General features: G+C 36.4%; 2 protein-coding genes across 3 annotated transcripts in view; both read left to right on the top strand.

Moving 5' to 3' along the window:
* Window positions 1–13,479, top strand: part of LOC126963008 (aldo-keto reductase family 1 member C3) — a 194,549-nt gene that overhangs the window by 137,197 nt on the left and 43,873 nt on the right. The window lies entirely within an intron of this gene.
* The window catches only part of AKR1C8 (aldo-keto reductase family 1 member C8), a 32,238-nt gene continuing 20,377 nt past the window's right edge, over window positions 1,619–13,479 (top strand). Inside the window, exon 1 of one of the 2 annotated variants that reach the window (XM_050804861.1) lies at window positions 1,619–1,946. In XM_050804861.1, coding sequence (XP_050660818.1) covers window positions 1,857–1,946 — 90 coding nt within the window. In that variant the 5' untranslated portion in view covers window positions 1,619–1,856. The remainder of the gene's footprint in view (window positions 1,947–13,479) is intronic. The other variant, XM_050804862.1, reaches the window with a different exon arrangement.

The raw sequence follows: 13,479 nt of genomic DNA on the forward strand, positions 1-13,479 counted from the left end.
GGTAATAAAGACACGCTTTTCTTGTGACTTTACTGAGAACTTAACCCCATCTCTTTAGGGTTCAACAGTTTTACCAATGTAATATAAACAGTATGCTTACCAGATTTAGGTATTGCCTCTAAAATGCCATGTTTCAGGATTGCCTCTAAAATACCCATGGCACAAATACATGTTGGACAAAGCACAGCATAATAAAAACACCAAAAAAAATACCACTTAGGCATCTTATGTAGCAGAAGCTCCTTGTTCGAGGAGAGTGTAATTTCAATGATGTGATTTTTTTTACCTGCTTCATAGAAGCTAAGAGAATAAAGGGCACGCAGAGAAGGTTGGTCAATCTCACCCAGGGAGATTATAGAAGAAGTCATCTTTTCTTTTTATAATATTTCATAATGTGATAATTAAATCTATTACTTAAAATTTGAAAAAATAAAAGATGAAGAGGTGTTTTTAGCAATAACCGGTGACCCTGCTGATTATTTCAAAGTCAGTTATTTTATTTTATGTTTTTGAGAAGGAGTCTTGCTCTGTCGCCCAGGCTGCAGTGCAGTGGCACAATCTTGGCTCACTACAAGCTCCGCCTCCCAGGTTCATGCCATTCTCCTGCCTCAGCCTCCTGAGTAGCTGGGACTACAGGTGCCTGTCACCACGCCCAGCTAATTTTTTGTATTTTTAGTGGAGACAGAGTTTCACCACATTAGCCAGGATGGTCTCGATCTCCTGACCTCATGATCCGCCCACCTCAGCCTCCCAAAGTGTTGGGATTACAGGCATGAGCCACTGCGCCCGGCCCAAAGTCAGTTATTTTGAACTATTTAAGATATTAACCTTGATCCAGACCTGCTGCCCTCACCTACAGAGGATGAAAGTGTCCAAAGTGAATTATGCAGCAGACCATTATGCTGAACCTCTAGGCATTCTGAATTGGATGCCTTTTTTGATTTTCATTTTTCTCATAGTTGTTGTGTGTGTGTTTCTGTTTGCAAAAGCAATTTCGGCCCTGGAATTCCAAGCTGTTCGGTTAAGACCCAGGCTGCTTTGCTATCTCCTATCTTTGTTCAAAACAAACAAACAAACAAACAAAAAACAACAAAAAGAAGGAGTCATAAAGGATGTGAGACTGCAGGAGGTGCTTTTAGGATAAGTAAAAATCAGAAACCCGCTGGAGACCAGGAGGGAGTCGAGCAGGCTGTTCTAGAAAGAGGCAATGGCTGGAACAAAGGCAAGAGCATAGACATTTATCCATGATCTCAGACAAGTTTTTTTCTGCAAAACATTCAAGGAAACAAGTCAGAGAAAATGGAGTGGGGCTTGGCACAGGAGGGAAGTACACTGGGAGTAGGGGTGGGTGTTCTTACGGAATTTCATTACATGCGTGGCTGGTACCAGGCATCAAGCTTTATTCAAGGAATTCTAACAAGCTGTTTTTAAAGGGATTAACAATCAAATGTAAATGAGAAAGTTAACTTCAGTCTGTAGCAGAATTAGTGCTTTGAAATGACCACCCTAATGATAATTTGCATCTTGTAAAGGAAGTCTAGTGCACTTATCAAGGACGAATTGGCATGGTTAATTTTTCAACTAAGGAATCACGTGTGAACAGCACGGAGGAGAAAATCAAATTCCTCTGACATTCACAGCATTTCCGAATGAGTTTTCTGTAAAATACTCCCACAGGGACACAGAAGAATCAGAGAAAAGGCACTGGACTGATTCCAGCTTCATTTCGAAATCATTGGCAACTGTCGTCTCCACCCCACCCATCCTGTATTTGGTGCAAATAAAGAACGCAGGAGCCTTGTCTCCCGCTGGGCTGTCAGTGAGGAAATGGTGGAAAGACAGATTAGCTGGGCATAATGACGGATCTGAAGCAAAGCTATTCTGTGAGGCTGAATGATGGACACTTCATGCCAGTGCTGGGATTTGGCACTTATGCTCTTGATCATGTAAGTGGACCCCAGGAGGCTGAAGTTTCTTAGGTTAGCTGTACTTGCAGGGTTAGCTGTTGCAGTCATCAGGCAACAGCCCTGCACTTGGTAGACAGTGGATGCTTGGAAGGGCTTATCTGAGCTTCCATTTAACTGTCTCTAACTTGCTCCTCTCAAGGTCACAGAGATCTTTTTTGCATTAGGTGGCATGACAAGTTATTGATTGTGGGAATTCTGAGATTGAAAATTTTGTGGGTATATTATTTTTATTTCTATTAAAAGTATCAATATTACCTAATATATCAAATGCCTTCCATGTATTTTAGGTGTTTTACATGCATTACTTTATTTAATTCCTTAACAACTGGCCTAGGTAAGTACTCATCAAAATTTGTTACATTTTTAAAATTCAAGTTCAGGCTGTTCTCATCTTTTGCTCTGGTCAGAGCCACTTCACTCTTGCTTAGAAACGTGAAGGGCCAAGGGCCCAGGAGGAATCAAAAGCCAAAGTGAGTACTTAGTGGCAGCTTTGCTGTGAGGTTATTGGAGCTTGGAAGTATTTGCCAGAGAGTTTCAACCATCCAAACTTTTTGCCATGTAAGAAGCCACTATGATTCTGTCATAGTCTCATCAATGTATTAAAAATATAGTAGTCTTTCATTTTGAGGGATTACCTGAAGTTTTTTGTCTTATGACTGAGAAAATTAAGGATTGTGGACACAAAGGGTAAGGTTGGAGTGAAAGTTTAATAAGTGAAAGAAGGACGTTTTCTGGAGTAGAGAGGGGACCTGGATGGATAGTTGACTGTGAGGTCAGGTCTAGGGTTTTGACGGACTGGGAAAGAAAAGAATTTGTCGACGGGTCTTGGAGAAAGTGTAACTCAGCTTGTCCTGGGACCTTGGTCTGGGACAAGTCAGAGACTGAAGTGAAAGTTTGGTCCAGCACCTTGGTCCAGGACTAATCAGGAGTTGAAGTGAAAGCTTGGCCCAGGGCCTTGGCCCAGGAGCAGTCAGATGCTGAAGTGATGATTCATAAAGGCTCGTCTCATAGTCCATATGTCCACAAAAGGAAAGGAAAGTGCCCACCAGAGCCCACCGGAGCCCACCATGTACAAGCCCACAAAAGGAAAAGAGACTTTCCTAGAAGTCTGTTGGTTATACAAAAGACAGATGTGTTTCTCTGTTGGTTCTTGTGCTCACATTAGTGCAGTTGTTGGTATGCCTTAGGCATAAAGGACAAAGGCATTTTTATGTTGGGCCTTGTTCTTTTTTTTATGTGAGTAAGCTGGAGGTTTGTGTAAGTTTCCTTATCTGTGTGTGTAGTCTGATTTTTTTAGGCTGTTTCTCTGTTTAAAGGAGTTTTACCAGGAACTCATGCTCACCGTTTAAGTTTTTTCTCTCAGTTTTACCCTCAGGAGTGGAGTCCCTAATTGTCGTTAGGGAGATTGAGTGTTGACTTTTCTGGCTGTTTTTTGTCTGATGGTGGTGTCATGTGGGGAATAGTAGTTAGAGTTCTTCTTGGGGTTGGTTTAATGGTCTTTGGAAGAAAGATGTGTTTATGTGTGATGTTATTAGTATTATCATTTAGAGTTTGATAGTTTTTAGGTGAGAAGAAATAATTTGGGCTATTAGAGTACATGTATTAAAATGAAACAAGGGGGGATAAGGATGGTTTAAAAATTCTGAGGTTGTTGACATATCCTGATAATTGGTGGTTATAGTTATGTCTGTTAAGATTTTGGTGTATGGAGCTTGGTTTTGGTTAATTTTTTTGGTCTTCTTTTCTCAAATAAACTGCTGGATTATGGGTATTCTATATATTCTTATGACCTGGTAGGATTTGTAGGATAATTGTTCAGAACTAGAATATTGTTCTAAATTTTATATTATTTATCTTTTTCTGTTTTTATTTTTTGTGGTAGTCAGAGATTGTTGGTTCATAAGAATAAGTGGGGTTAGTCTAAAATGTAGGTAAACATTTAAATGTAATTAGTGAGACTAGAATTTAATGACAACTGGTAAGTTTTGACACACTATTTCTCTCTCTCCAGTTCTTATTTTTGTCAAAAACAAATCATGATAGGATAGGACTGAGTTGTTTGTAAAATAAATTTTAGTTTCATATTTGGTGATTATTTGTGTAAAGAGTAGTAAAAAAATTTTTTTCTGAGACAGAGTCTTGCTCTGTTGCCCAGGCTGTAGTGCAGTGGCATGATCTTGACTCACTACAACCTCCGCCTCCCGGGTTCAAGCAATTCTACTGCCTCAGTCTCCCAAGTAGCTGGGACTACAGGTGCATGCTGCCACATCCGACTAATTTTTTGTATTTTAGTAGAGACAGGGTTTCACCATGTTTCCCAGGCTGGTCTCGAACTCCTGAGCTCAGGAAATCTGCCCGCCTGGGCCTCCCAAAGTGCTAAGATTACAGGCATAAGCCACCATGCCTGGCCTTAGAATAATTATTTTTATATAGTGTTTTAAAATTGGTTTTGATGGAATTCTATTCCATAAGTAACCTCAGATAAGACCTCAGTTTAAAGTTGAGTCTAGTCATGGGTTTATACTCTCAAATATTTATGAGTTGGGTAAATTCTTCTCTTTTTGAGGTCTCAAGAACATGGGGTTCTTGGGCCTGTTAGAAAGTGACATTCTTTACTTACTATAGGTTAGGAACTCTGGGAACTGCATAGACAAGGTATGAGGCCAGTTTTTCTAAGAGGTTTTTATTGGTTTTGGAAGTTAAGTTTGATTCTTCAAAGGGAAATATATCCTTCTAGTCAAAGTCTTGGTAAAATAATCATTTTAAAAAATTGTGTCTTGTTGTAAAAGAAAATGGATTTTTATTGTACTGATGTAAACAATTGTATTGTTATAAGTCTAGAATATTTATAATTAGTTTCTGAATTTTAGAGGAACCAGGTAGAGATAAATAAATATGTTTTAAATTTTGTTCACAGAAGTATATGTTACTCAACTGTTAAAAGTTGTAGTTAGTTCAAAAGTTTTTTTGACTCTGAAAAAAACAAAATGATGATCAGTAATTTTTTAAGTAAAAAAAAGGATTACTTCAGTTTTCTATTAGTCTATTTGGTTAACTCTTGTTCTGTTTGATATTTATAAACACTAGTTTTTTGTGAGTCTTATATGTTTTTTGTTATTAGAAAGTTGTATTTGAGAGTATTTGTTAAAGTCTTGTAGTTGATTATGAATCATCTTTTGAAGAGGATTAAAACAAGATAACAATTGCATGTGAATGACAAAATTTCCAGGGTAGTTGTAGTTAAGAATATGATTGACAAAGTAATTTGGTTATTTCTGTGGTTTACAATAGTTTAACATAATAACCTTAATTATGGTTGACAGTATATATTTAGACATTTTATATGATTTTGGAACATATATTAATATTTACTGAAATATAACTTGAGGAAGATTAAATATCATTTTGGCAATCTCACATATTTAAATATGTCAAGTGATCCTGTTTACTTTTTTGGAATTGTTTTAGGGGCCTTCTGTAGTTAAACATTAGGGGTCAGGGAAGACAATCTTGAAACTCAAGCTTGATTTTCGGAAGCCTGTTGAATATGTTAGAGTTTAAAAACTACTTGATATTATGAAATAAAATTTCAGATTACCATAAGTCATTTGCTTTGTTAAAATGATGATTCAAAAATTTAAAAAAGTAAAAACTTTTTATTAGTCTTTATTATGACATGAAAATCTTGTTCAAAAGAAAGTCGAATTTCACCCTTTTATTAGTTTATTATTAATGTCAATCCCAATTTTAATGAAACTTTATAGATAATTCTATTTAATCATAACCGATTTGACCATGAGGTGAGGTCTTTATAAACCTTTAATAATTCTTTATACATTTTATTAAAGAGTAGATTAGCTTATTAAGAAAACCTTGTTGTGTTTTTATTTCAATGTTCAATTTATGAAAAAAAGTAATATTTTTGAATTTAGTAGTTAATAGGTTTACATAGAGTGGTTTTGTAAAATTTTTATAATTTTTCACAACTTGTTTTAGTTAATACGTTTAGAGAGTGGTTTTGTAAAATTTTTATAATTTTTCACAACCTGTTTAATCTTTCAGTTTTATTTTCTTTAAGACAGCCGTGTATTCCTAGGCCAAATTTATATTTTTATGTCTTTTTATAATTTTTTATTGAAAACACTTTTTACTGTTTTTACATACTTTGTATGTAAATTTATTTATATAGTCTCAATTATATGTCATAATTCTTAGTAATTTTTAACTTTAATGTAAAACCTGGTAAGTTGTTTTAGTGATGTATTAGGCATAAAATCTGACTTTTTCTTGTATAGTTAGAGGTGTGGTTATTACTATATGTCCTCAGGTCTTATTAATTGTGAAGTAGGAAAGTCAAACAGTTTTTAAAGGTCAAACAAGTAGTTTGCCATCTTAAAATATTTAGTAAATTTAGTATATGACTTGTATAATGTATACCACATATTTATATCTTGAAGACATTTGTATTTTACCAATACTTTTTAAGACTTTTAATTTTGTAAAGATTAAAGTCATGTGAACTAAGAAGCATTATAACTTTTAATTTGCCTTCAAAAATCTTTTTTTAGGTCAATTAATTAGAATTTTTTTTTATAGACATCACATACCTAACATATATATGACTATATAGACAGAAGAAGATCTAGTAGTTGTAAGATTTTCCGTTTGTCAATCTTCTAATTGGATTATTGGTCTCAGGATGGAGATTTTTAAGAAAAGGGCTAGGAAAATATGCAGTTTCTAGGGCCTAATAAATAGGTGTAGTTGAAAGAAAAAATAGATTTTGAGAGGCATTTACCTGTCTCTAATTCTTTGGGTTCCACAAGGAAAACAGAGATTTCTCTCAAAATGGAATTTGTTGTGTCTGTGTATATGGTGTTTTAAATTTTTTTTCCAAAGGAGTCCCAGGTCATCAGAAGTCATCTTAGGGCCTTTGATGTATGTATTAAGGGTGGTAAGACAGAGTGGAGGAAAGTAATTTAGTTGACTGAGAAAAAAACCTTTTCCGGAAAAACAAGATCTAAGAAAACTACAAAGGCCTTTTAAATATACCTATAGTTTCAATCTCAACCTTTAGTTGAGTGTTCTTTAAGAAAATTATTTTTCATTAATTAAAATTTTACAGAAACTAGCAACAGTGATGCTTATTATTCTTTTTATTGGTTTGTATAGGGAGAGAGGCCTAAAGTCTGACTGGATTTTTTTTTTTTTTAATCATTTTGTCGGTATGTCTGGCTTTTGGGTTTTCTAGGGGAGTTTTTCTTGAAGTCTTTTTTGGCTGTATAAGTTTGTACCACTATTTGTTTATAGTTGTGTTCAGGTTTTCTAGTTTCTTCTCGGGTGAATCCCCTCTGTATTCTTACACCTTTGCATCCGCTTCTCGCTTGTCCTAACGCTCTTGCCCAGTGGTGCCTCCTGCCTCCAAGCCTTCAGTCCCAAACCCCACTCCTCCTCAGTCTCCACCTGTTACCCATTCAAAAACCATCTCTGCCATTCTCTCTCTCTCTGAAAAGTGGCTGGGGTTAAAGGCATTGCTTGCATTCATGTTCCTTTCTCCATGTCTGATCTGTTGCAGATCAAAGTTGTAAGTATATTCAAAAGTCTTTTATATTTTTCTCTTCAGTCTTGTTTTCCTGGAAAAAGGTTTTTTTCCCAGTTAACTGAATTACTTTTCTCCATTCTGTCTTGCCACTCTTAGTGCATGAATAAAAAATCCTAAAATAACTTCTGGTAGCTTGGGACTCTAGGAAAATAGAAAATAGGAAAGTCACCACAAATCTCAATTTGGAGAAATTCTCCAAATTGGAGAATTGGAAAAATTCTCTCTTTTCCTTATGGAGCCCCTGGAATTAAAGGTAAATAAGTATCTCTCGAAATCTTTGTCTTCCAGCTATGCTTGCTTATTGGGCCCTAAAAATTGTTTTCCTAGCCCTATTCTTAAAGGCCCTCATCTGGAGGCCAATTATCCAATCAGGAAATTAGCAAATGCAAATTTTATAACTACTAGATCTTCTGGTTGTCTGTGTGGATATATGTGTGTTATGTGTGCAATGTCTATTAAAAGAGCTCTAATTAATTGTCCTAAGGAAAATAAGCACTTAAATATTTTTAAGGAAAAAGTTAAAGCTGTGGAACCTTTCAGTTCACGTGACTTTGATCTTTAAAACTTACTTGTACAGTAAAATTAGAAATGTCTTAAGAGTTGCTAGCATACATTTTTGTTTGCATTTATTAAGCAATTTCATACTTATCTCTGCCAAATACTCTAAGGTGTCAAAATTTGGCATAGAGGCTACAAAACTATAACTCAGCCCAAACAAAATAATGTTTGTGTATTTTTTAATAAATAAAAATTAATACTAATTTAATGAAAATAGCTACATCTTAAACTATTTAGTAAAATATCCTTACTGGTTTTTTTTTTTTTTTTTTTTGAGATGGAGTCTTGTTCTGTCACCCAGGCTGGAGTGCAGTGGCGCAATCTCGGCTCACTGCAAGCTCTGCCTTCTGGGTTCACTCACGCCATCCTCCTGCCTCAGCCTCCCAAGTAGCTGGGACTACAGGCGCCTGCCACCATGCCTGGCTAATTTTTTTGTATTTTTAGTAGAGATAGGGTTTCACTGTGTTACCCAGGATGGTCTCGATCCCCTGACCTTATGATCTGCCCGCCTCGGCCTCCCAAAGTGCTGGGATCACAGGTGAGAGCCACCATGCCTGGCTAAAATATCCTTACTTTTCATCTTGTGGCCCTAGGCAGTCTAGTCCACAGACATGAAGGAAGTTTGTTTTTGGAAAGAACTGTTATCTTTTTTTTTTTTTTTTTTTTTTTTTTTTTTGAGACGGAGTCTCGCTCTGTCGCCCAGGCTGGAGTGCAGTGGCCGGATCTCAGCTCACTGCAAGCTCCGCCTCCCGGGTTCCCGCCATTCTCCTGCCTCAGCCTCCCGAGTAGCTGGGACCACAGGCGCCGCCACCTCGCCCGCCTAATTTTTTGTGTTTTTAGTAGAGACGGGGTTTCGCCGTGTTAGCCAGGATGGTCTCGATCTCCTGACCTTGTGATCCGCCCGTCTCGGCCTCCCAAAGTGCTGGGATTACAGGCTTGAGCCACCGCGCCCGGCCAGAACTGTTATCTTTAATATTTAAAAAAAGATAATTTATATTTAAAAAATCGTATATGGCAAATTCTTGTCCTAAAGTAAATTAACTGGTTGTTTAAAGAAAGGAATGTTTACAAGTCAAAAATTAATGCATATCAGAAATTGACTGTGAAGGTCATGAAAAATTTTATAAAAGGGATTTTATGCAAGAAACATTGTACAATTTAAAAGTAATTAGGCCTCATAAATGCTTTATAAAATTCCACTGTAACTCTTAGCTGTACAACTTGCCTGCTTTGCAGCTAAGTAAAACCTAGGACACATGAAGTTAAATGGTGGAATAAGTCAGACCTTATCTGCACTTCTCTCTGGGTCCTAGGCTCTACACCTAGTACAGAATTAAAATCTCAAACTTATGAAGGTTTTCAACAAAAGTAAAGGTTGCTAAAACTTAACAGCATAACATGTATTTAAAACTATTGAAGAAACGTTTTATATGCAAGGTGTGTAAGAAAAGTAAAATATACTTTTGGTAAAAAGATTATTAAGGAGGTATGAGAATGTGGATTTTTATCTCCATTAAAAGGTTGAAGAATTGTTTTAAGGCTTAAGCAAGTTTTGAGAGGTTAATTGTAAAGGAAATTCTGTGTGTAAATGTATTGGCTAAGGTTAAAGGGGCATCATCCAGTTTTTCTGTAAATTGAGCATTAAAATAAAAGCACAATGGTTTTTTCTTAAAGCACTAACCTGCTCTTTAACAAAAATTATAAAGGGTTAAAAAGAGTCTATAGAACTCTTACCTTATGCTCAGACATTAAAATTGGGTAAATATGTATACAAGGTTTTATTAAAAACTAAGTTTAAAATTAATAGCACACTAATATAAAAGTAAAGTTTGGCTTATTTAGTATAAAATCATGCAGAAAGCATTGTCAAGTATAAAATGGTGTTTAGCTTTCTTTGGGCTATATTTATATAAATATATTGTATGTGTCCCAAAGTTATAGGAAATGCCTATAATTCCCATGTACCTTAGTGTATCTATCTTATCAGTAATAATTATAATTGTTATGTTAAAATTATTGTGTGCCACAGAGGTAACAGATATCCTTGTCAATTGTGTCTTAAACTATGGCTACCTTAAAACTTTTTGTTATCCATAAGCAATTGTTGCCTTGCTTTGGTCTTCTTCAAAAGGTGGTTTTATAATCAGCTATAAAGCTCCAACAGGTACTCTTAAATGCAGGTTTCTGATAACTTTGGAGAATTGTAACATCAAAATAAAGGAAAAATGTTCAGGACTTTTAAAGAACTAAAATGTTAATGTTGAACAGGACAGGAATTAGCTGCATAAATTAAATTAATAAGAAGCTAATCTTTTTAACATTTTGCTTAAAATATTGCTAATCTTTTGTTTTGCTTTTCAAAGTCAAAGAAATTTTTCTTTTGAGCCATTAACAACTTTTAACAATTTAGTTTACTCCCGTAAACAAAATTTGGAACATACTTGTTTCACTCTACCTGATTGTCTCCAAAATTTGGAAACTATCTGTGAGTATTCTTAAGTTATGGCAATATAGTTATTTGTATAAGTGCAATAAGAATCTGTTTTCTTTTGTAACAGGACACAATTAGAAAAACTGGTTATTTTACCAAGGCTTTGACTGAAATGGTGTGCTTTCCTTTAAGGAATCAAACTTAACTTATGAAGCCAATGAAGCCCTTGGAAAACCGGCATCATATTTTGTCTACAGAGTCCCTGTACAGGGTTTCTGATCTGTGGTAAGTAAAGAATGTCACTTTCTAGCAGGCTGGGAGCCCTAAGTTATCTTGTGATCTCAAGAGAAGAGAAATTCACCAACTAATAGGTATTTAGTGGTACAAATTCATGAATGGGGTTGGGTTCTTATCTCACATTCCTTCTATGGAACAAAGTTCCATAAAAGCCAATTTAAAAGGCCTATGTAACAAATAATTATTCTTGCTGCACTGTATGCAAATAATTAAGACAAGTATAATAAAGCAAACCAATCCTACCATAATTTGTCTTTTAATAAAAATGGAAAACTGAAGAGAGAAAATTATGTTTCAAAAACCATAGCACACCTCTTGTTAAATTGTAGTGTTGTGTAATGTTTTTCAATTTTTATTATTTTCTACTGTTTTAAATTCTATTTTTTCCGGCTACAAGTTTCTAAAATAAGCTATCCTTTCTTAAAGTCCTGTAAACGGAAAACTAGATGTTTCAGCAGGCACTGCATCTAAGTCCCCCGACCATCACAGGAGGAAATCTCTTCACTGCTGGTGTCAACAACTAATAACTAAGGGTGTCCGGAATCCTTTGTCCCCATGTCTAGTGAGTCCATGGAACCCAGGGTAATTAAGATGGTGCCTGTTACAGGAATTAAATCCTAGATACATCACACTCAGGTCAAAACCTGGAAAGCTAAGGAAGCAACCCCTGACAGCCCAAAAAATGTCCTAAATATCACTGTAAACAAATAAGAAATCTTAAACTGAAAATCATAAAAAGTAAGTAACTAAGTGAAAATTACTCATCTTACTCAGCCTCAACCCTACCTCACCAAATACTTTTTGTTGTTTCTACCTCTCCTTTAAAGCTAAATATTAAAACTTTTTAATGGAAATTATTTACTATGATACCCTTGTGAGAACTGCTTTACTCACTCTGCTATTTAGTAGGACTATATACTGTAGTACCCTCAGGATGGAATGTCTGATAGACAATCTCAGTTACCGTAGCATTTTACTTAGTAACTGTTATTCCTGCTATGAGGATAATAACTAACAAAAAAATAACACATGTCTCTTTCCAAATATGTGCCTCTGACTGTCATTAAGAAAAAAATGTTACTTCTGTCTCAACCATCAGGCCAAATAAGAAATGCTGCTAAAAAGAACTAATGTTTTTACACAGCTTAATTAATCTTTTTCAAAAGTTTTTTAACAGAATCATGGCCATTTCATAGACAACTACCCAGAAACATCTACAGACTGTGTTGCTCCTGCAGTCAATCCAACACCAAGAAACTCTCCTCCGCCCCCCAGCAGGAAGTAGCCAGAAACAACACATCACCCTTTGTCCTTTTATAACTATAGGGTCTGGAATTATTGAACAGGAGCACCATCATCTCGGACAAACACCACCACTTTAAATTCCAGCTCCCTTTCTAGCCTTATGCATTTCAAGGAAATCACTTCTCTACTACAAGTAGCCAGAAAGAGCAGACAGTAAAACACAGAAAAGACAGCTCAGACACAGGCAGAGGTGGGGGGAGAGTCTCTTGGGTAACTGCCAAACTTCACCCTCATACAACGGGCCCCAGTAAAACAGTGGGCCTTAATAAGTGAATTCCTTTCCCTTCAGGTGCACTAAGATAGGGAAGCTAAAAGCAGACTCCCGGGATATGCCTGCAGCTGCAGAAAGATGTATGGGAACAGGCACACAACTCTCCCTCCCACATGAGCACAACAAAGAAACACAGAAGCAGTCCAAGCCTCTGATCAACTCTCCCACTGTGAATCCTTAAAAACTCTTAGTCTGTAAAGAGAGCAAACCTCTGACCTAACTGAGCCAGAAGGCACCTCTCAGATTTGTTTTCTCTAAAATAAATCTGTCCAGACTGGCAAGGCACCTTTTCATGTTTCTTTTGTGTTTTTTTCCTCTTTCTTTAATTCTTACACCCCCTATTAGAATTAAGTGGTTTAGAAAAATATTGGGTTAAAGTCTTTCCTGAGACGCCCATAAGAGTTGTGTTATGGGGGGAGGGGAGGCCTGGACTGGAGAGGAGAATAGAGAGACTGGCTTCAGAGTTTTGAACGAAATCTACTTTTTTTCCCCTTTTATTGTTAGCATCACCTGGGGCCCCCTGGGTAGTGATGACAGATTGAGTCATTGGAGTAGGGGAATTGAGTCCTGGGACCCATCAATCTTGTTGGACCATCTGGGAGACTGGCCCTGGACTCAGAGACCTGTGTCTCCAGGGACAGTCCACCTTCCAGTGGTCACCACACGTTGGACAGGGTTGAGATGACTTTTTGTGCTTTGACAGTTCTTTTTAAAGTGTCCTGACTTGTCGTACTGGTAGTAGTTAGTAGGTGTACCTGGGGATCTTGGATTTTATAGGCCTGTAATGTGGTCACTCGAGTCTCTGTCCTTTTTTTTTTGTATGTTTCCTCTCTTTCTCCTGGCCCCCCTCCTCTTGGTCCCTATTGTAAAAGACTAAAGTAGTTAATTTCAGGAGTTTCTCTAGGGTGTTATTTGGACCTATGGCCTGTTTTTGTAGTTTCCTTTTGATGTCAGTGGTTGTCTGAGTAATGAATTTGTCTTTTAAGATTCATTGTCCATCAATTGAATCAGGAGATAGGGAGGTGGGTTTCACTAAAGTCTATCTCAG

Source organism: Macaca thibetana, chromosome 9, assembly GCF_024542745.1.
Source record: "Macaca thibetana thibetana isolate TM-01 chromosome 9, ASM2454274v1, whole genome shotgun sequence".
In the NCBI taxonomy this organism is placed as follows: domain Eukaryota; kingdom Metazoa; phylum Chordata; class Mammalia; order Primates; family Cercopithecidae; genus Macaca; species Macaca thibetana.